The sequence below is a fragment of the Harmonia axyridis genome, chromosome 2, assembly GCF_914767665.1.
Source record: "Harmonia axyridis chromosome 2, icHarAxyr1.1, whole genome shotgun sequence".
Lineage (NCBI taxonomy): Eukaryota > Metazoa > Arthropoda > Insecta > Coleoptera > Coccinellidae > Harmonia > Harmonia axyridis.
The window spans coordinates 30,461,661-30,484,744 of record NC_059502.1 but is presented as its reverse complement, the minus strand read 5'-3'; the positions used below and the strand labels follow the sequence as shown (position 1 = coordinate 30,484,744).

Sequence of the window (23,084 nt, the reverse complement as noted above, 5' to 3'; positions counted from 1 at the left end):
GTATCCATAATTTCACAGGAATCACTTTCCAAAGTGTCACCCTAACATTGCGATGATTGATAATGCTGCGAAGTTCCGAATGCTAATGGACTTTTAAAATATATTCTACCGTCAGAGAAGTTTCCCGGCAAATTCATCTCCATGTTGATATATTTTTGAATATGCGTGGTTACTCAGTGGTGATTGAACGAATGATATAGAATAGCAGGGCCAACTCATTTGAAACACACTTAGGATGATTGTTCTGTTGTTGAGCGAGAACGTTGATCGCTATTTCCTCATTCAGTTCGTCATGTAGATAGACCCCAAATTAGATGTTCAAAGGGAGTATCTTGAACGTTATGAGTGGAGGATGGGGAAAACAGGGTGGGGTTTCAAGAGACGAAAAAAAAAATCGAACATTGCAATCTTCCGCCATGACATCGTGCTATAGAAAATCTCCGAAACGAAGAAACATCTTGAGCAATTCCAATAGGACTGTGTGAGCATTGTACAGGGTGGGCATATTTCGATGTTTCAGCACTACAATTTTTTTACCACAGAATATCTGGCACCTCATTCTTTTTCTGAGAAATTAACAAGAGTAGTATTCATTTTTGGCTACCTTATTTTGTTTTCGAATTAAAAGCGATAACTGGAAATATGGTGATATCGAAAAAAAAAAATTATATCTCCGCTAATACTGATGATGGAGCTTTGAATTTAAAACATCATAGAGGTACTTTTTTACGTAGAATCCAGAGGCGTATTTGTCTTTTCAACGGGGTTTTTAATTACGAAGCTATGACCCAAAGTTATGTTTCTTCAAATTGAAACACTAGATTTATGTGCCATTTTTTGAAAGCCTAATTTTCACTGATTTCGAAAATCGTATGGTTTGCTGTTATCACTATTATCACTATTAGAAGTTAAATATTGTTTCTTTTTTTTTTTCATAATTAAATTGTTGAGTTAAATCATATATGCGTTATTTTCAAATGCTATTTGAAATTGATTGGTACTTGTGTGTATTTATTCTGGAGACCTAAAAAATAATCCTCGGACGTATCTATCTCATTACAACCATATCGATTGAAACAGTCGATCATGTGGTTTTTTCCGAATCCATTTTGAGATATAAAAAATTATAAAATATGTATGTCAAGATTCGAATTTTTTAGAAATTAATGAAAACCATAGCAATGATGAGATTGATGGAAAGACATGGCTCTATTTTTTGTGCTCTCCAACAGTTAAAACCATAGAAATATTGAGACTCTTAGATGAAAAGAGGTTTCTTACCATTATTTATATTGATGCAAACCAAACGATGTTGTATTTTTTTTAAATCAGTAAGGATTAAGTTTTCAAAAAATGGCACAGAACTCTAGGGTTCCCATTAAAAAAAAACTTTAATTTGGAACATAGCTTCGTAATTAAAAAATTATGTTTCTCAGAAGAAGATAACGCGTCTAGGGTATCAGATTTTGTATATCTCTTCTGATTCGAAATTCTAGTGCTCAAACATCGAAATTTGACCACCCTGAACAATGTACATACATTGAGATTAGGGTTGTCGGTTGGCTAGAACTGAGTCTATTTTTGAGCGCTTTTTTCCTGAACAGATCGCTGTATAATTCAGATACGATAATACATTGAATTTTGAGTAGATGAAGGTTTCAAATGTCGCCAAATTCGATTCTGTCTGTCCGTTAGACATAGGATGGCCATCCGTGAACACGATAACTCTCGAACGGAAAGACGGTTGGAATCGTTAATGAGCAAAAGCGGTCTAGGAACTGAATATTTCGAAACTCCATCTTCGATTGGAATGAATTGTGTCATTTAGGTGTAAAATAATAACTTCAAGTTTCTTGCGAAATTTTATGTTGATCGCGTGACCATCAGAACCAAAGAAAATTCGAGAAGATTATTGAAAAAACCGATCATAAAACCGTCGGAGTTTTTGAAGGTAGACATAAAATTACGTTTTTAATCTTCGTGTGGAATTTCGAAATGATCATATGAGTAGCTCGTCCTCTAAGTTTATTATAATATGCAAAATGTGATTTACCGCATTATTTTCGCTTATAATTTTTCTCCTGTGCCGAATCTGGAAAAATGATGAAACGATGCTTCCGTTTATAAGAGGAATTATACGTAGAATAACACTTCCAAGCTTCGTCCAAGATTTCATGTTGTTAGCGACAATGTCGCGGCCAGACATTTTGGCGCCCCGGCAAAATAAGAATTCGCCGCCCTGTTCTGCCTAATTTATTTGATTGAAGTTTCAAGGAGCCTCTGATATTCCTCAACCATCTTTTCAATTTCATATGAAATCGTATTTTTGAACCTAAAACCTTGTCAAATCAATCGAAGGACGTTTTTATCGATTTTATCAAAAAACGTCCATCATTGTTTTAATGTCCGTCTCTTTATGAATTTGAATAGTGGAAAGACGACTTAGTTCTCAAAGGTGCTTTTTGGTACCTATTTATATTTTCTTAACAAGTTGAGAGCGCCTATTCGATTTCAATAGAATTTGAATATCAGAACAAAGTGTGGTATTCTTATGAATTATCATTGATGATACAAACATTCTTGTTGTTATTATGGCTATTATGCATTTGGCAGCATTGTTTTATCAAGCAAGCATTGGGAAGAAAAAACCAATCTGATCTAGGTGTCATCGCTATGAATTATCATTATTATTATTGATTCTATTTTTATATGCCGATTAAGAAAAAAACCATCATTATTTGATGTTTTAGAGTTTTTTATATTTCTGAACATCCTACCTACATAGTATCTTACATCATTTTGAAGGAAAAAAAATTACGAATCCAACGAAGTAATAATATACAGGGTGTTCCATTAAAAAAAATATAGGTTTGTGTTGAATCTTCAAAATCATACCCCGAAAAAAAAATTGAGTACGCTACTAGATTCTACGCAGAATTCTGATTCTGACGTAGTTTTTAGCTAAGCATTATTTCTAATAATTTCGGAGATAAAGGAGGGGTCCGAAAAGTATCAATTTCCAAAATCGCCCTGTATCTCTTGAACGGAAATAGTTATGCAAAATCTGATTAGACCAATTTGAGTTTCAAAAAAAAGTAGAAAAGGAACGTAAAAACCGCAAGGCTCTATCTTAAATAACAAGCGTGAAACCTGGCTGTCTCACCCAAAATGGGATGCACTGTACATTATTATATTGAGGTACCACTTAGTAGATACCTATATTTTGGATTTGAGTGATATAAAAACCACTATTTCATCATACCTTAAATTTTTTGATTTTAAATGTTAACGGTAAAAAAAATGGGTCTTTCAAATGTAACCTAAATAAATCTGATCCGAATTTAAAAATATCTTTATCGATTATAAAACATTGCTTCTAAAAGAGCAACAATTTATTATAACCGATAAAAAAGAGATCCCTTTAATCATTCCAGGAACTTTCCACGGAATAAACCGAGATTATAGAATTGTATTCAATTAGTTCAAAGTCACCGAGAATAATTCTTCTTCCACTCGAATGTCGAATCTTCAATTAATTAGAGAAATTCTCAGTATTTGATATTGTGGATCAAAGCACCCTTCTTTTCCTTAGGTTTCATCCTCAAGTTTCTGTTATACTAACCCCTCAAATATTTGCAGACTCCGAAATGATTCCGGTTTCATTTATCTTCAAGATGATACCTCCACATAAATTATGAAAAACGAAGGGAGAAACGAAAGGAATGACTCACCTGATATCATCTAGATCTCTTCGCTTCCTCTGAACGAAGAGCTCGGTTGTTGCCTCGATACACAGCAGAATCAGACGCTTGTCACACGAGTAGGAAGTTTGTTCGAGTAACCTGGGGCCTTTCAGGGATCCTGCCAGGCCGACCTGCGATAAGAAAACTCAAATTATTACTCGGTGCATCGTGCAGTTCATGTAGATATCAAGTCTTCTGGGTAGGTTGTTCAGACGTATTTATCATTTGACAGTGCTGCGTCTATTTTCTTTTTGAGCATCGGATGCAGAAACTGCGATGGTAGATAACAAGTATAGTTCTATGCCCTGAGTATGGGGATTGATTTAAATCTGTGAATTAACTTCACTTGCAGAAATTCCCGACGAATTTGATCTGAAAGTGAGGGCATACATAGATTCTGCATTGCTATCATTGTTCCCAATTTGCTGCCTCATCAGGTTTCAACTCTCCAAGAATGCAAAAAACATCTACCGAGAGATGAAAAAAGTAGTCTAAGTTTATCAAAGAGAACGCCGCTAAATATGATGAATGCATGTGTTTTAGCGTCAATAACTCAAGTAACGGGTGAATCATCTAGAGGTACTTTTTGTGGACTGGATTTAATTGCATATTGTGCATCCTCGTGTTAACTGAAGTACCATTCCTGTTCAGTGGTATTTCAAAATTTATGATGGACTCATTCATAAACCGAATCGTTTCCGTTTCAGTTGTTGGGCTTGCAGAAGATCCACTGTTTTCGACAAAAATTTTGTTCACCGATGAGGCCCATTTTTGGCTTAATGGGTTCATGAATAGAACAAATTGCGCATATGATGATGAGGATAAACAAGCCGAAGAGGTTCAAGAGCTGAAATTGAATCCAGAAAAACAACTTGTTGGTGTGGTTTATGGGCTGGTGGAATAATCGGTCCATATTTCTTGAAAATAGAGGCCAGCCGGAATGTTAGTGTGAATGATGAACGTTATCGCGCAATGATAACAGATTCGATGCTAGAAATTGAAGCCTGTGGTCTCGACGAAATTTGGTTCCAACAAGAAGGCGCCACTTTCCATACAGCTCGTTAAACCATGGCTATAATGCAAGAGCGATTCGGCGAACTGCTTTGTAGCGACCAATTGGCCGGCTAGTTCGTGTGATGTCACACCTCTCGACTTTTTCTTTTGGATCTATTCAAAGTCTATATGGATAAGCTGACGACGATTGAGGCATTGGAGGCCAATATTACTCGTGTTATTGTCAAATACCTCTATCAATACTCAGACGCGTAATTGAAAATTGGATATTCAGAATAGACGTTGTTAACCGAAGTCGCAGAAAACATTCTAAATAAATTATTTAAAAAAAATAATTGTAAAGATGGTTCTTTGGTGTAATTAAATTAAATTGTTTTTATTAATTTCTTCCATTGAAAAGAAAAAATATCTCTAAATGAACCACCCGATACCACGAGGGGGATACTTGTATTCTAATATGTTTATGAGTATAATGTATAATGCGGCACTTTTGATGGGTTTTGAGGTTAAATTTGTCCTTATTCTTTCCTGTTTTTTTCTGACTGAATAATGTTTTCATTCGGTATTTTGTGATTTTTGCTTGATATGCCGCTTCTGAATTTTGGTTGAAGTTAAATGCTGAAGGTTTTCATGATGTTCAATGGAGTTGGAAAATTTCAGGGTTTTTAAATCTGGTGATGCCAACTGCAGATGTAGGAGTATAATTATGTAAAAACCAACTTGGTACGGGTAATAAGCCCGAACTATTTTTTATTCTGTTGAAGCTAAAAATGAATATTTCGAGCGTAACAAAAGGAGAATTACACTTGCCTTTCAAAAATAGTTATTTGTTGTACTAGGCTGCAGAGTTAAACATTCAATTTCTTCTTCGATTGTTATAATGATACATGTAGGATATTGTATTTGCAAATTATTACAATTTTCACAATCTTTTTAATTTTTCTGTAGTGATAACTTGGAAGGAAATTTGATAGAAATCGCCATATTGTAGGAATGATTGGCTTCTATGGAAATGAATATGTCCATGATAGTTATATTTTGACAACTTATGAAATATCTGACAGTTTTTTGGAAAAGAATAAATAACAATTAAGGTGGCAAAAATAATGATTCTCGTAATATATCGAATGTTTTATTCACATTGAGAATAATCACTTTGCTGCCTAGGCAGGCAAATTAATACTTTGCTGATTGATATATGTGTCTGAAAAATCAATATTTGCTGTCAAAAAATAGTTACAAAACTTATTTTTTAAATTTGAATGTTAACAGTAATTTGATTCGATGTGTTTGCCAGACATATTTAAAATTTTGATACTGCGAATTCAATATTTCTCTCTTCTTCATATTACCCTCATCACGAAGGGTGAACATTAACATGGACATGTGATGTTTGTGCCTGCCACCTCTATAATTTTATGATATCTAATTTACAGTCGACATTAGAATAGGTTATAGTACTTCTTTAACGGTTATGAGTATTTAATAATTGAGAGCAAGCTGTTGAATATAGGTTGACACTTTCACCAATTATTCAGAATCAGACGGTATTATTATTTTATAGTTATGTATTGCGTCTCTCTTGATTCAGGACACTGATATTTAATGCAAATTTATGTGAAACAATAAAGGTGGCAAATTACAGTTGAAGTTTTCTAAATTGTGGTTGGACCCGAGGAATATTATTCTGGATCATATTTTCAGAGTTGATGTGATTCATCTAGGTGAAAAAGTCAAAACAGGACGGTTTTGTACTTCCTTACTATTTAGATACCTTTGACTCCCGGCATACCATTTTATCTAAATATGTACTCCAAAAAAGTAAAAAAAGACATTAATCGAAATGCTTTGAATTGTTTAACATCTGAATAAGGGTGAAAGGCAGAAAACCTAACAGGAAATGTATCAGCTGACGATCAGTGCTTTAAATGCGCATACCTTCATGTTTATTTTTGACAATTGAGTCACGCATTAACTCCCAATGAATTTTTTATCCTGAAATATCAAAATGTTAGTCGACTTAGAAAATTTTTATTTGTTCCACGTGACCTAACACAATAAGTAAGGAAGGAGTATTATAACATTCATAAATAATGCTTTTTGCACTTCTGTTTTATTAATTTCTCAAATATTTATGAATAAAACAGCAATAAGAGTTTAAGGTTCGCAGATCTGTAATAAGCCCTTAAATAAGCGCCAAAAAATGACATTAAAGCTTTTTCGTGTCTAATCTGATGAAAACATTCATGCCCAGAAAAATGGGCGACAAAATAGATACGAAAAAGAATTAGTGTAATAAAAAATGATTCGAGAATATATTAGAAAGAATATGGTTTCTAAATGAGTTTTCAATTTTGAAACAAAACAAAAGTCAAAGAAAACAATAATTCCGATAATTTTTAGAATGTAATTCTGTAAATTATTTGACGAAAAGTCCAAAACTTTTTGAGGAAGCAGATGATTATGGATATTTTGTGTTACTATTTGCTTTCAGCTATTGAAAATAGCTCCATGTTCCTGAAGCTCATTTTCTGTCCTTGTGATATTCTATTAAATTTTCTGATTTTTGCATAATCTAAATTGATAGAAGATTTCGGAGATGTTGAAAGCGTGTTATGTTCATATATAACTTATACCTACCTAATGCGGTCGTAAATATTTCAGAAAATATTTTGTAAAGCATTATCTCACCTTATCTTTCGAGGACGAATGCCAAGCATCGCAGGAAGTGTCTAAGGCCCTTTCTCCATTCAGCAGTGCGCCATGCCATACAACTTTATGTGGCCAAGATAAATCTGTGAGAACGTTCTTGCCGCTGAAGGAATATATTCTGGGGGCGTGGGGAAAAGGAGCACCATCTCCATTATACATTTCGGCCCAGGAATTGAAAAGAATCTCACCTCGGAGGTTGGACACCTGATGAAAATTTCAAAGTTGTTTATTGGTAAACCTTTATGGGAGAATGAGTGGGATATTATTCGCCACTTTACTCTCTTTTCGGGTATAAATAGATAGATAGAATTCAGTTCAGCTATACTCTTCATGCAGAAAATCAAACAATAAAACATAAAATGGTCAACGAAAATATTTACACTGTGAATTTGGCTCTAATTCCATTAAAACCTGTTTGATATTGTGTTCATTATATATCATAGCTATTTATTATTTTTGAATTTCTAGGTAGCCTATTAAATATTTTTATACACCTGTACGATGAGTCAGTCTATGCTAAGCTAAGGGTAATTAATGTTCACAGATCTTGTTGGATATGCCATATTTGTTTCATTTACTAAGAATCTATTTTTTTATTATTATTAATATTTATTATTATTATAAACTTTACAAGGGTTGAGGTGAAGCCTCTAAAATCACATTTTATTATGATTTCATTTATATTTTTTGTTATTTTGCGAATATTAATGGCAAAGTATGAAATTCACAACGAATTTAACACAACAAATCAATCCTAGAAATGTGATTTCAGATAATCTTTCTATCGAAATTCTCATCATTCAAACTGTTTCCATCAGAATTCCTATTTTTATTGATGACTGTTCTCGAGTAAACAGGGTGTTAGTGAATAAGTGCGACAAACTTCAAGAGGCGATTCTGCATGAAAAAATTATGGTATTATGCCATATAACCGTTGTCAGCAAATGCTTCGTTTTCCGAGATACGGGGTGTTAAAGTTTTATCTAAAACTGACTATTTATTTTTTGTTCTGAAACCAGTAAAGATATGCGACTGAATGGTGGGTGTAAGGAGGTAGTTATTACGCATTTTCTGACATGCAATTAAGAATTTTGTGTTCCTAATTGGTGCGCCTACGGTTAAAAATCTTAATTTTTTTGAGATAAAATGGTACGCCACTGACATATTTTAAACTGACAATCATTTTTGAATTCTTCGTAACAATTTATCCTGCTTTTTGTTCGTATAGGTCACCGTTTTTATGCAGAGAAATAAAACATCTTAACGCATAGTTTTCATTTCTTTAATACATTATCAAAAACCATCTAATATAGGGATGTTTTTTTTTTTACATAATAACGTCACCCATACGAAAAAAAGGCAGGAGTTATTTTTTTGTCATGAATTGAACGGATAAGTTGAAAATGATTGTTAGTTTGAAATATCTCAGTGGCGTACAATTTTTTCTCCTTAAACAAAATTGGGATCATTACCCGTATGTGCGCCAATGAGGAACAGAAAATTTTTAATTAAATGTCAGAAAATGCGTTATAACTACCTCTTGAAATACACCAAATTTAATTGGCATATCTCGGTTTTAGAGCAATAAATAAAAGTCAGTTTTTGAGTAAAACCGAGAGTATTCATCATCCCGGATCTCGAAAAATGAAGCATTTGGGTTATATAGCATAATGTCATTATTTTCTTCATGCAGAATCATCTACTGAAGTTTGTCACACTTATTCACTAACACCTTGTATAGTTCGCATTTCAATGTTGTTTGTTCAAGATCCTGAAAGATCACTAATTGTCCTTAAGGAAAATATTTTCAGAACGTCTTGCTGTCACAATACTTATTTTCAAATGCATGATCATAAAATCTTTGTAAATTATTAAAATTATTTTTTGAACAGAAAAAGCTTTTTCGTACAAACCAGCAAGAATTCCCCCATTGTACGGAGTAATGAGAGAAAAAGAAAAAGCACAAATTAAAAATCGACGAGAAGAAAAATACAGAATAAGCCGAAAAAATGATGATGACTCTTCGAACATTTCTTATTTAACGCTTATCATAAATACTCGAAACTCGAATGAAAAATTAATTGATGGAGAATCCAATTCGAACTCTCCATTATTCTATGCAATATAATTATATCATTAATTGATTCAATTCAAAAATTTTCTGAGCTCTAAACCCTTTGAAATATTAGAAAGAAGATTTAAAAATTAATCGATATAAGCAAACATAAGTGTCACTAACATATTCATCTTCTTCATGTATTGTAATCGACAGCGGAAGTTTGGATGAATAATTAATCATGATATTTTTGATACGTAATTAATCTTCTAACAAATAATTTTGGAAACCGTTTGTTGCAGTTTTCATCAATATTAATAGTTCCACTGATGTGTTCCATTTTAATTGATGTGATTATCATCCTAGAATAATTATTTCATTTTTAAATCTGCTGAACATTTACTATTTGCTAAGTCGTCGGTAAGTGATTTTATCGACGACTACGTTATTTCATAAAATTTGAAAACCGAAAATTTCGATTTATTTATTGACAAAATTAATTGGACAAAAGAAGAAGAAGAAGAAGACTTGGACAAATTGAATAAACGTATAGTTAACACATGGTGATGTCCCCTATGAAAGGAGTAGGTATATCTGAAACTGACGTAGCAGAAATATCAGTCTTACATGAACGTAACTTTCAAATTTCCAGTAATTACGAGGAAAACCCACTATACGCATCATGACCTTTGAGAACTACCGATTGCAGACAAAAATTGTCTTCGATCAATAAAATATATTTAATATAATATTTAGTTAGTCTTGGGAATAATGTCAGGTGTGAGGTGAATGACGCTTTCCATTATCAATATATCATTCCATCAATTTGTGGCACTCTGCAGAGGAGGAATTGAAGCGATTCCGGAAGACACGATCACAGAATATTCGTTCCAAATGTCGTTCCATATAAGCGATTTAAGAATATAGAGAGATTTTCTGGAACCTTAATATTTCGCATTCTACTAGTCTGAAGTTTACGACATTCGGTAATGAGTCCGGTGATAAGTATTTCCGTTGAAATTTCAGCTCTTTCGGATATAAAATATATACGCACTCACAAACTTGACATTTCCAGGATTTCAATATTTCGAGTTTCACGAGTCCGATTTCGATGAAATATTTTTCATTGGAAATTTTTAGTTGAAGTGAGGATTTTTCAAAATTTTGTTTCCTTAATTTTTTCTTGGGAAAAGGCCTTGATGGTGGATGGACGAATTTTTTTATTCGCTTCATCATTTCTCACAATGTCTGCAGTTTTATAATATAGAATAAGGTTCGAGTGGTTAGACAAAGGGCCGGTATTATAAAGGAAAACCGACGGTTCAACCGTTGCGTCAACTACTAAAATCCGTATACGGAATTTGGTACTTGACGCACGGTTCAACCGTCGGTTACGATTCAAACGTTGTAGAATGACAATTTGAAGTTTCTTGCAAAATTTCATGGCGATCATATTAATCAAGACTATAAATTCAAGAAGAATACCGAAATAAAATCATCCAATTTCTCGTTTCCCCTAAATCGAGAAAGAAGAACTTTTTTTTTTTTTTAAATAAAAATTTTAAGCTCCTTTTGAAATTCAAGCAGTATATCTATGAAATGAAGCAAGCTCTGTCGTGAAAAACACTGTAGATCAGGTGTTGGCTCGACCGTAAGGTCAGGCCGGTGGTCTCAAGTAGTGATAATCTCTTGGTCTCGGCTGAAATGTACCCATACAAAATTTGTACCATGATGGAAAGATTATTCTTTTTGGAATGTGCGTTGATTGCCTGACGAAAAAAAAAAATAATACGAGATAGTCGGATGTTGATTCGAAATTTTATTTTATTAACTTTTTTGTTTCCCCAACAAAATTGTTCCAATAGAAAGATAAATGATTTTTTGTTTGAAGTATATATCCTAATTCTATTTTTTAGTGGTATGTCACTTTGTAGATTGATCAAGTAATTGTGTTCCGTAATGATTGAACTTCAGGGGCACATACTTTAAAAACTAAGAGAGCAGGAAGATTCCACTCAAAAATTAAATCGTAAACACGATCAAGTTGGCGATCTAAAACTGGTTTGTGAGATAATCGTTTGAAAATTCATATAATATTTCTGGAAGAAATTACATCTATATGAATTTGAACAAGCGCACAAAAGCTCCTGACTTCACACGAATTGTTATTGAAGTTATGATGACGGTTAATAACAAATAGCAGTTACCTAGACATTTATTAGAGGATTGGTAACATTCTGTGTGCTTTAAAGCTTCATTTATATACACAAGGATTATGACATGCTATTACCTACTATTTCAATAAAAGCAGATTACGGCTATGACGCAGTAGGCTACATAGAATTTTAAGAAGTAATACTGATAGTAGATCCTAAAATCTCAAAGAGTATTTCCTATACGAAAAATATCTACTGTATGAACTTGTCCACACTTTCAAAACTAAAAACCTCGAATATAATTACTTGTACTCACAGGTAATTTTCTGTCTGCTTGTCTCACGATGGAGTCAACATTTTGTACCCTCGAGGATAAAAAGGCTCTGAAGGTTCCTCTCAAACCTGCTCTTCGTGCCTCACGGTAACAAGCGTAGTCTGCACCACTGACTCCATGGACGTCTCCTGTGTAGGGTTCATTGAGAGCACCCATACGTAACTAAAAAATTATTTCGTAATGGAATAGGTTATGGAGTTGCATCTGAAGAAATTCAGTTGTAAAAGAATAATAGGTTCCATCAAGTGAATATTTTATTCATATTTCAATCTATAATGAGAAAAACTCTAGCTTATTTCAGAACGCATTTTCATAATATTATGAAAGATCAATGATTTTTCAGAAAAGATTTCATTACAAGTTTTATAAAAAACAAAATTTTCATTTTAAATTGAATGTAATGGTCTATGGTCTTCAATTCTGTATTCTGTGTATCTCTCATCAAGCTTTGGACCGTTAGAACATTAATTTAGGGAATTTCACTAAAAATCCGCCGTCCTTATTTTTGCTCGTTTTCCGATTCTCAGCCTCTATTATATTTTTTCCAGGCAAATAGCCTAGAATTTTTCAATTTCGAGTATTCAACCAATTTTGAGTGTAACGTGCATACTGACGTTCTATGCCCTGTCCAAACACATCATAATCTTGAGCATGGCTCTGGTGGATAAAATTGACCAATTTTTATAATCTGTCGCGAATGTAACTTTTTCTCTTACTTGTCCCATATAAGCATGTAAGCCCCCACCAGTTGATATCGTGCATCAAAATAAATCACCAAATTTGGCCTTTTGCTTGAATTTGTAAATTCTAAAATTAATAATATCCTTCAAATTCGAAATTTGGTTGAAATATAAAATCAAAGTTTCATTTTATAATTTCTTTATCAACTGTTTTTACTTAGTTGAATACATAGAAGTATTCAAATTATGATACCTTCGATAAATCCCCCTTTTTTTCGAAGACTCAATTTTTTTGAATTTTTCCATACACATGAAATTTGAATATCTTGAAATATTTTCAACAATAATTATTACTCGCAAGCTAAAAAATATTATTGATATTCATATAAACCTCAAAGTTTATTCTGATACGCTTCAATTTGAATCCAAACTTGAATGTGGGGCACATAAACACAGTCTACCTAGAGTATTCTAAATGAAAATTCTTTCGGTAAAAGATCAAACATGTCAATATTTATTTTGAGGCGATATTTTCTGATCGTGAATTCATAGATGCAGGATCATCCCCTTAAGTGCGGTGGTAGTCTTCTTAAGGATCTGGAGAGTAAAGGGGGTCGAGAGTGTTTTCCACGAAAATGTTAAACATTTGTTATTTTGCATTGATATACCTAATCATTAACTGGTAATTCATCATAGGTGAAAAACAACAGTTATTTCTAAAATAGTTCTGAAATAATCGAAGCGATGTTTGATTTTAATTCCATTTGAAATAGAAATCGTATCTTTGTTGAACATTTTCGCGAACATGTTTTGATTTTCATGTAGAGTAGATTTAATTATTTTCAGACTGCTACTTGTTACTTCTTGTGAAATGATCGACTTCTTATAAATTATTGAAATGTATTTGGTTCTCCAGAAAACCTTCCATTTGGTTACGAGTGCACTGATTGACGATTTTTTTATTCACTTGATGTAACCTACACGAGCGAAAGTTTATATCTTATATCATCCGCAGTTCTCAACATCGTTTACAATTAAAAAAACATTACTCACCATTCTTGGATGCCACTGTAAGGAAACAAAAGATATAAGTATTAATTTTTGGATAAAAAAAATGTTTGTCTAAGTTATTGAATTGAAAACAAATCGAATACCATTGAGTGAAAAAAGCAATATTTTCCTTATATCAAAACAATTTTATAATTATAACACTCAATAGTTGAAGAATAATGAACCTAAATAAGTAAACTGTTTCTAGGATGTGACTTCTGAAAAGTCTTTTTTACGCTAATATCCATTGAACATGAAAATGAGTGATAGTTTTCGATGAAATACTAGATAGGACTTGAAGAAATCAAGTTCATAAATTAGGGCTGGATTCGGCACTTTATAGATCCTATAGTCTGTTCACCAATTGTAGAATAATTTTTTTTAATCTGGGAGTATAAACAATACAATACAGCACAATTGTAATGATGACCAATGTATAGAATATTAACATGATATTATTTCAAATGGAATGTGAAGACCGAGTGAATTCAAGTGACGCTTTCGAATATTTGGTTCAAATATAAAACCATGGTTTCGTTTCAAAATTTCTTCATGAACTTAAGAATTGTCTTTACTTAGTGGAACACAGAAATATTCATATTATGGAACAAATTTGCCTATACATATTCCCAGGGCCGTCGCTAGCCTAAGTACCGCCCTAGACAGAGACCCAATTTGCCGCCCTAACAGCAGCTTACTCTGCAGAAAGATAAAAATTAATATTGGATAATCGGGCTCCAGGGCCAGCTCTAGAGGTTCTGCCGCCTCAGCAAAACAATACAATTCGGCACCCTTGCAGGTTTTTTAAGCAAAAGACCGGTGGGGAAGGGGGTTTGGATTTGGTTGGATTAGGAACTTTCATCCATAGATTTAGTGTAGAAAATTCCACAATTTTGTATGAAAAGTTTTTTTAGGAAAGAAAAAATTCATTTTAATTGTAATTATTTTTTATGGATTCAAATTTGAATCTAATAGCTGATTAAGGAAACGCAATTATTATGAATAAATGATGAAATAATATTAATTGAATTCAGGTTTCAGATTCTTCTGCTGAGTTCCGACTCCATAAAACGAACGAACATTTGTTTTTTTATTTGATAGGATTAAATAAAACAACCGGATGATGCGGATGAATCTCGATTTTTAATTTGAATGGATGTTGTAGACATTCTCGATGCGAAGATGTTCAAGATTAGTGAATTTGATAAAAAAAATCAATTGTGAAATTCGTTGGAATTTAACAAATAATTATTTATTTAATCAATTGTTCCAGGAATCCAGATTTCTCGGGAGAAGTTAATAATGCCGCCCTCCAGAGCAGGCCCTACGGTTTCAGGTCCTTCTGCTCGGTTTTGACTTCATGAAAAGTTTGAACATTTCATTTTTTTTCTTCTTTGAGATAAATGAGTCAAACAATCGGATTATGCGGATTGAACATTATTTTGAATTCGAATGCGCCCACGCCCATCACTAGTTAATTTGACATAAAAAATTAAAAATATTATAAATATAATGGAATGTGCTATGAAATAATAGAACTTCTTATAATTCTAAGAAGGATAAATTGGAAATGCTGAAATGGAATCGTTTCTCGTATATTTTGCATTCGATTCTGGGGAATCAATATTCTGATCGGAGAATTGAAAAGAACAATAATCTAAAAGCCACCCCAAGTGGCAATGAAATTGGGCAACGTTATGCAAAGCAAACGCTGACAAGCCTGATGAATGCATTTTTTTGGCGTCAATAACTCATAATCAGCACTCTGAGGGGATCACTCGACATCTGGATATTTATGAGTATAATGCATAATGCGGCACCTTTGATGGTTGTTGATGTTAATTAAATTTGTCGGTAATCATTCTTATTGTTGCTGACCGAATTAAATTTCATTCTATTCTTTGAATTTCTACACATGTGGTTTTTGTTAATTTTGCTTGAAATATCGCCCTAGGCGACCACCTACACATTCTCCCCCCCCCCCCCCGTAGTGACGGCCCTGTATATTCCATTTCAAAAATCTAGAATACTTTATGTGATGGATTCGGTCCTTACTTGGATGGAAATTCATTATAGAATCAAATAAAAGAAAACTTCTTTCCCCCCAAATTTAAATGTATAATAACAATGGTTTCGTCATGATGCTGCATCAGGTAATTTTACATTTCAGCTGATTCAAAATTAGTACAGTCAAACATATGTATATGGGTTCAGTATCTGTGAAGTGAACAGAGAAATCCATGATAGCGGAAAGAGAGGTTATAAAATTTGCAGGTAAATTGCACAGTTGCCGCCTGGGATTTCCAAAGTATCGGAATATATTCAACAATGGGGGATGAGTTTACATTTATTCGTTCACTCTTTATTCAAACATCCAAAAACTAAATGTTTGACAGAATAATATTCACATATATTATTATGTTGAAAGGATTTTGAAACCAAACTCTGTGTTCAAACATTGAGATTAATAAGATTTTCAATAAAATAGTAGTTTGAAACACAGCAACCCCTCGAAACATGAATCAAAGCGAATGACATCACTTCTAAGAATCTTAGTAAAATATGGTTTTAGAAGTTTTATTGTTAGTATTGCTAGCGTTACGATTGATTGTTGCTTACTTTTGTAAAGTGACCCATCATAAAGTATAATTTTTAATTTTGTCTTTCAGCCTAGACACAATAATGGAAGGTTATAGGATGGTTTACTTTCTCCTCATAAGCAAGCGCTATGATATCTATTAGAGTTTTCGTGCTAGATGAACTGTTATTGGTGTAATCAATGCATCAAAAATTTTGGATGGTTCTTAACTTTTACATATATTAGGGTATTCTTAACGTAATGCTTATTTTGTTTTTTTGTTAACCAATAACTAACAGCGATTTGTTTTATTAGATTCATAGGTATAGTATATCCAAAGTCACTTGGAGGAAGCTTGAATATTTCAATTATACAAGGGTTGTCCAAGTTTTCAGAAATTCCTTTGGAATTCATAAAAATATTGCTATCAATACTCTCAAATAAACCCCGGTATTTAGCAGATCGTCTTGGAAACAAGAATATCCCGATTTGATTGATCTTATTGGCTGAATATTTCCCCTCGTATTCCCCTTTCCACTTTGAGAGCGTTTTTGGTTACACTCATTGGCTGCATCTGTCACTTCTTAATTACTTTCTAATAATTCGCATAGACCAGTGTGGTCCATAGTGGTATTATTGAAATGCATTTTCACGTAGTTTTAGTTCGTTGTGTGACCGAAGCTTTTAATGATTTCGACTATGATGTTCAGCACAATTCTATATCTTATGTGAAAAAAAAAAGGATATTTCGCAATCAAATCTATTTCTCCATTTACTTTAAAAGTCAGAATTGTTATAAGACGGGTTCTGAAGAAAATGATTTCGCATCCTAAATATTAACCAACAAAATTTTCATTACATTTTCTGATTTAAGCAATGTTATTACTGGTTTGAGAAATCATGTAGAATAGGCATATAATGTTGAGGCTCTTAGTACGTCAAATTAGCAGCTACGTTGCCAGATCGAAAAATCAATCAAGCATTTTATAGAGAATAGAAATAGTTCACCATTTACTGCCATCAGTCGGGACAGTTTTAATAATAGGTTATATATATCTTTTGAATATTTATTCTGATTCTGAATACAAAAAGTTATCGAGGAAAAACTTGAACTGGGGAAATACTACAATTTTTAACTGAGTGGAGAATTCTATGACTTCCGGAAAACATAGAAACTAATATCGAAATTTGGATAACTAAATCTGACATTTCATGAAATGTCATTAATTATTCGCAATTGAAAATTTTATTGGTTTATGGATTTTCAACCATCTTAACCAATAATTTATTACAATTCACGAAATTTCGACTTTTTAGTTTCTTTTTATGTTTTCTGGAAGTCATAGACTACTCCATTCAATGAGAAATTGCAGTTTTCCTTGAGTATTGCCATATAGCTGAAATTATCATCAACCAAGCCATCTAATAATGCAATAATATACTGGGTGTGCCGTTTGAAATAAGAAAGTAGTAGGTACTCTGTTTCCGGTATAAAAGAAAATTGTATAAATTTTCAGCACAATATTATTATTAGTTTTCTATAAACGTCTAATAGGCCATCGCGGTGAATCACCCTGTACATCATTATCATTTAGCCTTCTGCTTCCACTGAGGGACATAAATTTCGCCTTACAATAACGAAGAAATAAAATTCAATTCGGCAACGTAGCTGCTAATTTGACGTAGAAAATTGGATGTCATTCAAGAATCTCAAGGTCATGCACCTATTCTACCCTAGTTTGTCTTATCTTCAGACAGAACATTTCTGAATTCATCTCAAACATTTTCGTGATCTTATAATTATATGCAACGATCAGTTCATCACCGTTGATATAGTTCCTTGATAGTATATTACAGGTCGAGAATAAAGAAAAATCAAATTATAATACCGTAGAATGACATAGTATTATTTCTGATGTAACAGCAAAAGGTACTCACGTCACAAATTTTCTGAGTTCCATACATACGCAAAAATATTATTTTCAAATCAAGGGTTTGTGCGCCTATGGTTTATGACTGTTTTGCAATTATATCTGGCCAAGCGTTTTTATAGACTAGTTCAAGTGACTTTGGATATACTATATCTATAAATCATACTATTATATGTTGCTATATTTGAGCGCTTGGTTCTTCGAATCGAGCGCTCTATCATTTCTTCACAGTGTCCAAATTTTTCTTTAGACATAGGGTTTGAAGTGAAATTGATGGTAATGTCAGTATGAACAGATTTCCTTAATATATTATTGAGTATGAATATTGTCAAGTCTAGATGCTTTATAATGGACTATTCACACTGGATTGAGAAAAAACCGAAAACGGAATGATACTCTGCATCTACTTACCTACACACTAGGGCTAATGTAAAATTTTGTAATATTTGTGATTTTACTCACAGAAAACCATTTCAGTTGGTTTTCTCTATTTTTTGTATATTCATGTCATTAGTCCCTCATATAAATCGATAGTTTAATTTGAGGGAGTACTTTTTGTTTAATTCATGTTTATGTTAACTTTGATGATGAATATATGTTATTATTATTATTATTATATCCTTTCTATTTCAGTCATGAATTCCATTTCGGGGTGACTGTAAATGATAAATTCTGTAAATTATTATATATTTTCCTTTTCTAACCTTCAGTTATTCATGATATAGTTAGATTAGTACAAATATGATATTATTAAAATTTAATTTTTCTTCAATTGTATGTTTTTAGAACCAAGTAGATGATGCTAAGAGAGCATTTGTCGAGTGATATTAATTTGATACAGTTTATATGATATGGAGATAAATTTTCCAGTCGGATAAATATTTGCTGAACGCGTGCTATTAATTTACAGTCCTTTGTGGACTCAGTTATTCGAGTATTTATACAGAATATATCAACGAACTGAGGAAAGCCAGCTCTGTACGAAAACACACAAAATGCGGATATGGGTACATTAAATATTACCAGTCGGCGAATTTAAAACCCTATTCACCCACAAAACTCCTGGCAGTGACCTATAGATTTAAGCTCCTTCCACAAGTGGAACTGAATTCATAATGATGGAGAGAATCCGATGGCAATTTTGAAAACAATAGAAACAGAAACAACTAGCAAATAATTTCTACATGTAGTAATTTGCAATCTCATTTTCTGGGCTTATACTTTTGAATTCGATGACCTGTAACTAATCAAGTATTTTTCGTGAAATATTTTTCAAATGTCGTATACCGTTTCACCGGTCAGCTCAAAAGTAATTACGCTATATTTTACGATAGAGATCAACGATCTATATGAGGTTTTCACTATTATTCATTTGAAAGAATTCGTTCTTATTCATGTTTTTTTTTGGAATGGAAAATTCGACGACTTATTTTATTGAAGAATAAATATACAGGGTGTTTCCTAAACATGCGGCAAAAATTCAGGGGGTTGTTCCTTGGACTATTTTAAGCATGTTTTGTCCTTGGATGATTTTTGAAAAACCTCTTTGTTTCGAAGATACAGGGCGAACAACATTTTTCATATTTTTAAAATTAATAATAGTTTAAATAAAAATGCGTACCGCACTGTGTTTACTAAGTAGGTACAATTTATTTTTAAATTTGTTTAACAACATTCCAATTACTAAAAACGGCCAGTTTTTTGACTAAAAATTGATAAGTGCAGATGGTAAAGGAATACAGATTAAACACGGTTTTCATTTGAATTCGTTTTGTGATGTATTAGCAATTTTTAGTCAAAAAACTGGCCGTTTTTAGTAATTGGAATGTTGTTAAACAAATTTAAAAATAAATTGTACCTACTTAGTAGCTTGTTCTGTGAATCCTCACCAGAGCAAACGATACGTTTAGTTAGTTTGTAGTTTCTTACTTGCAATTTTGTTGAGGTAGATATACACGTGGTAAGTTTGTAAATTTAATAATTCCGTTGAACTATAAGGCACTGATGAGGAAAAATTGTATTATTAAATACAAAAATTCCGAAACGTACGTCTGTCTTTATGTTAATTTAGTTGTTCAATTTATTAACCGTTTACTCAATTTGTACAATTTTAGTCATTTTGAATTTTTCTTTTGGTTGATTATTAAATTTGTCATTTTTAGAATTGGAATATATTCCAAGACAAAAATAAACTGAATATATCATACAGATATTGTGAAGGATTAGACACAAAGTTGTCAAATTATTTGATTTATATTAAATATCCTTCATCAAGAAGACTCATTAAACTTTTATAATTTGATGTGATCATTTATTGATTAGAGAGTCAGTATCAACCAATTGATAAATTTAAAATTTCTGAAATTGTTTATTCAATTGTAAATGCCCATTTGTATATGTATTTCAAAAAGAATAACAATGAAGAAATCTATGACTACCTTAAGTAATGGCTTGTTCTGTGAATCCTCACCAGAGCAAACGATACGTTTAGTTAGTTTGTAGTTTCTTACTTGCAATTTTGTTGAGGTAGATATACACGTGGTAAGTTTGTAAATTTAATAATTCCGTTGAACTATAAGGCACTGATGAGGAAAAATTGTATTATTAAATACAAAAATTCCGAAACGTACGTCTGTCTTTATGTTAATTTAGTTGTTCAATTTATTAACCGTTTACTCAATTTGTACAATTTTAGTCATTTTGAATTTTTCTTTTGGTTGATTATTAAATTTGTCATTTTTAGAATTGGAATATATTCCAAGACAAAAATAAACTGAATATATCATACAGATATATTATTGTGAAGGATTAGACACAAAGTTGTCAAATTATTTGATTTATAAGTTATTATTATTCTTCAATAGAAAAAATCGTCTGATTTTTCCTCTGCGTTCCAAAAAAAAATTATAAATAAGGACTTTCCGCAATGAAAAAATCTTTAAAATGATTAGTAGTCAAAACCTCATATAATTATAAATCGATGGTCTCTAGCGTAAAATAAAGCGTACTAATTTTTGAACTATTCGCTTAAACGGTAGACACCGTCATGGAATGGAGCGTTAAAGACCGTCATGAAATGGAGCAAGAACTAGGGCATAAAACAAGAGAAAATGGACTTAATTTATTTATGGAAGATAAACAATATGAAGTATACAAGTAAAATCGTATTATTATTTGACATAATTATATTGATTAAAATTTTAATACCTTACACCATTTTATAGTACATATTTGAGTTTTTGGTAATATACAGGCTGTTCATAAATTGGAGCTATGGAGGAAAATGAGAGATTCCTTGGATAATTTCAAGAAAAAAAGTGCAGTCCTACATCAAACGCTTTGTTCTCAAGATACAATTTATCAAATCTTTATTAATCTTCGCTATAGATTGGGAAAGAACCAAAACTTCTCTATAATTCTTCTTCTATATATTCTCCTAAGGAATACTAGATAAGTGTTGGAAAAATATATTTCGAAAATGTTTTACTTTGAAGGTGATACAATGAATTTGGATCAGTTATGTAGAAAATTTCAGAAGAAATCTGAAACAATTATATTTTTTTTATATACAGGCTAGTCCAACAAAAACTTAACACCTCGCTTTTCCGGCTTTGAAACGAAAATGTAGAAAATCGCTCGGATCCGTCAATTTCTGATTCGAGAGGGGAAAACTTTTTCGGTTTTTTTTTAATAGGAATAAGAACTTGAAATCCGAGATTTACGCTACCCAGCGTTATCACTGGATGATTTGCGAACATGGATCATTAATGAATGCCGTTAAATTACACTAGAAATCTTGAGTAACGTACGTTTTCAGCAAAATTTACATTACTGCATGGAAGTGAATGGTGCTTATTTCCAGTATTTAATAAACTAATCACAAAAGTGAATACTCATCCACTATTTTACCTGTCATTTCGTTATCGATGGAAATTTTGAAGGGAAATTTCAGGATCAGATAGTATGTACGCGATATTCAAAATTAGGCATCACAACACCCCTTAAACTAATCAAAATCAAGAGGTCGTACTCACCCCCGTTAGGGTGTTGCAATTACGGGGATGCGGAGAGCGGAAAAATTGTTCTCCTTCGAATCAGAAATTGAAGGGTCCGAGCGATTTTCCACATTTTCATTTTCAAGCCGGAAAATCGAGGTGTTAAGTTTTCGTTGGACCACACTGTATGAAACTTTTTCTATAGTCATAATGAAATTTGGCGAAGGCAAAAGTTAAAATGGTAACATTGTTAACATGATTTTTTCACATAAAAATCCCAAGATCGAATTTGATTTTCCTAATTCGATAAAATCCCAGATCAATAGTTCATGTTCGCATGAATGAACGTGCATAACGTTATGCTAAACCTAAGCGTTGCGTTGTTGTGAAAACAATAGAACGTTATCTGCACGTAGTTTGCAGTGGAACATCCCACTTTGGCCTACCGTTAACGTTTATGTTATCAAAAGCGCTGTATTGAAATAATAATCAACATGGACAGAGGGTATTAAAGGTTGACGTCAGTGCGGTTCGGCTCAAAATGCCCTATTAAGCCGATATGTGCGGCTAGCCAATAACTGGATCCGCCAAACCTGAGATAAACACCGGATTGGTATCGTATCTCCGAGCATATCTTATCCTAGTTCAGATGGCGCTACTTACATTGGAAACATCGGGAGGTTTGGCCATGTTATTTATAAGGTTGCTAACTTCAAAAGGCGGCCGCAGATGCGGGTTATTTGTAGTTGGCGGTGCGGGGGTGGTCACAGGTAATAGAGATCCCAGCTGCAACAAACGATTAGTATAAATACAGTAGAACAGAATCGATATCGTT

At 32.6% G+C, this 23,084-nt stretch overlaps 1 protein-coding gene across 7 annotated transcripts in view; it reads right to left on the bottom strand.

Moving 5' to 3' along the window:
• LOC123674247 (collagen alpha-1(XV) chain) overlaps nucleotides 1–23,084 on the bottom strand; it is a 457,507-nt gene that overhangs the window by 7,146 nt on the left and 427,277 nt on the right. For all 7 annotated transcript variants that reach the window (XM_045609182.1, XM_045609184.1, XM_045609183.1 and 4 more), the window contains 5 exons: nucleotides 22,913–23,035; nucleotides 13,749–13,763; nucleotides 11,998–12,177; nucleotides 7,449–7,673; nucleotides 3,732–3,874 (listed from right to left, as the gene is read on the bottom strand). In XM_045609182.1, coding sequence (XP_045465138.1) covers nucleotides 3,732–3,874; nucleotides 7,449–7,673; nucleotides 11,998–12,177; nucleotides 13,749–13,763; nucleotides 22,913–23,035 — 686 coding nt within the window. The remainder of the gene's footprint in view (nucleotides 1–3,731; nucleotides 3,875–7,448; nucleotides 7,674–11,997; nucleotides 12,178–13,748; nucleotides 13,764–22,912; nucleotides 23,036–23,084) is intronic.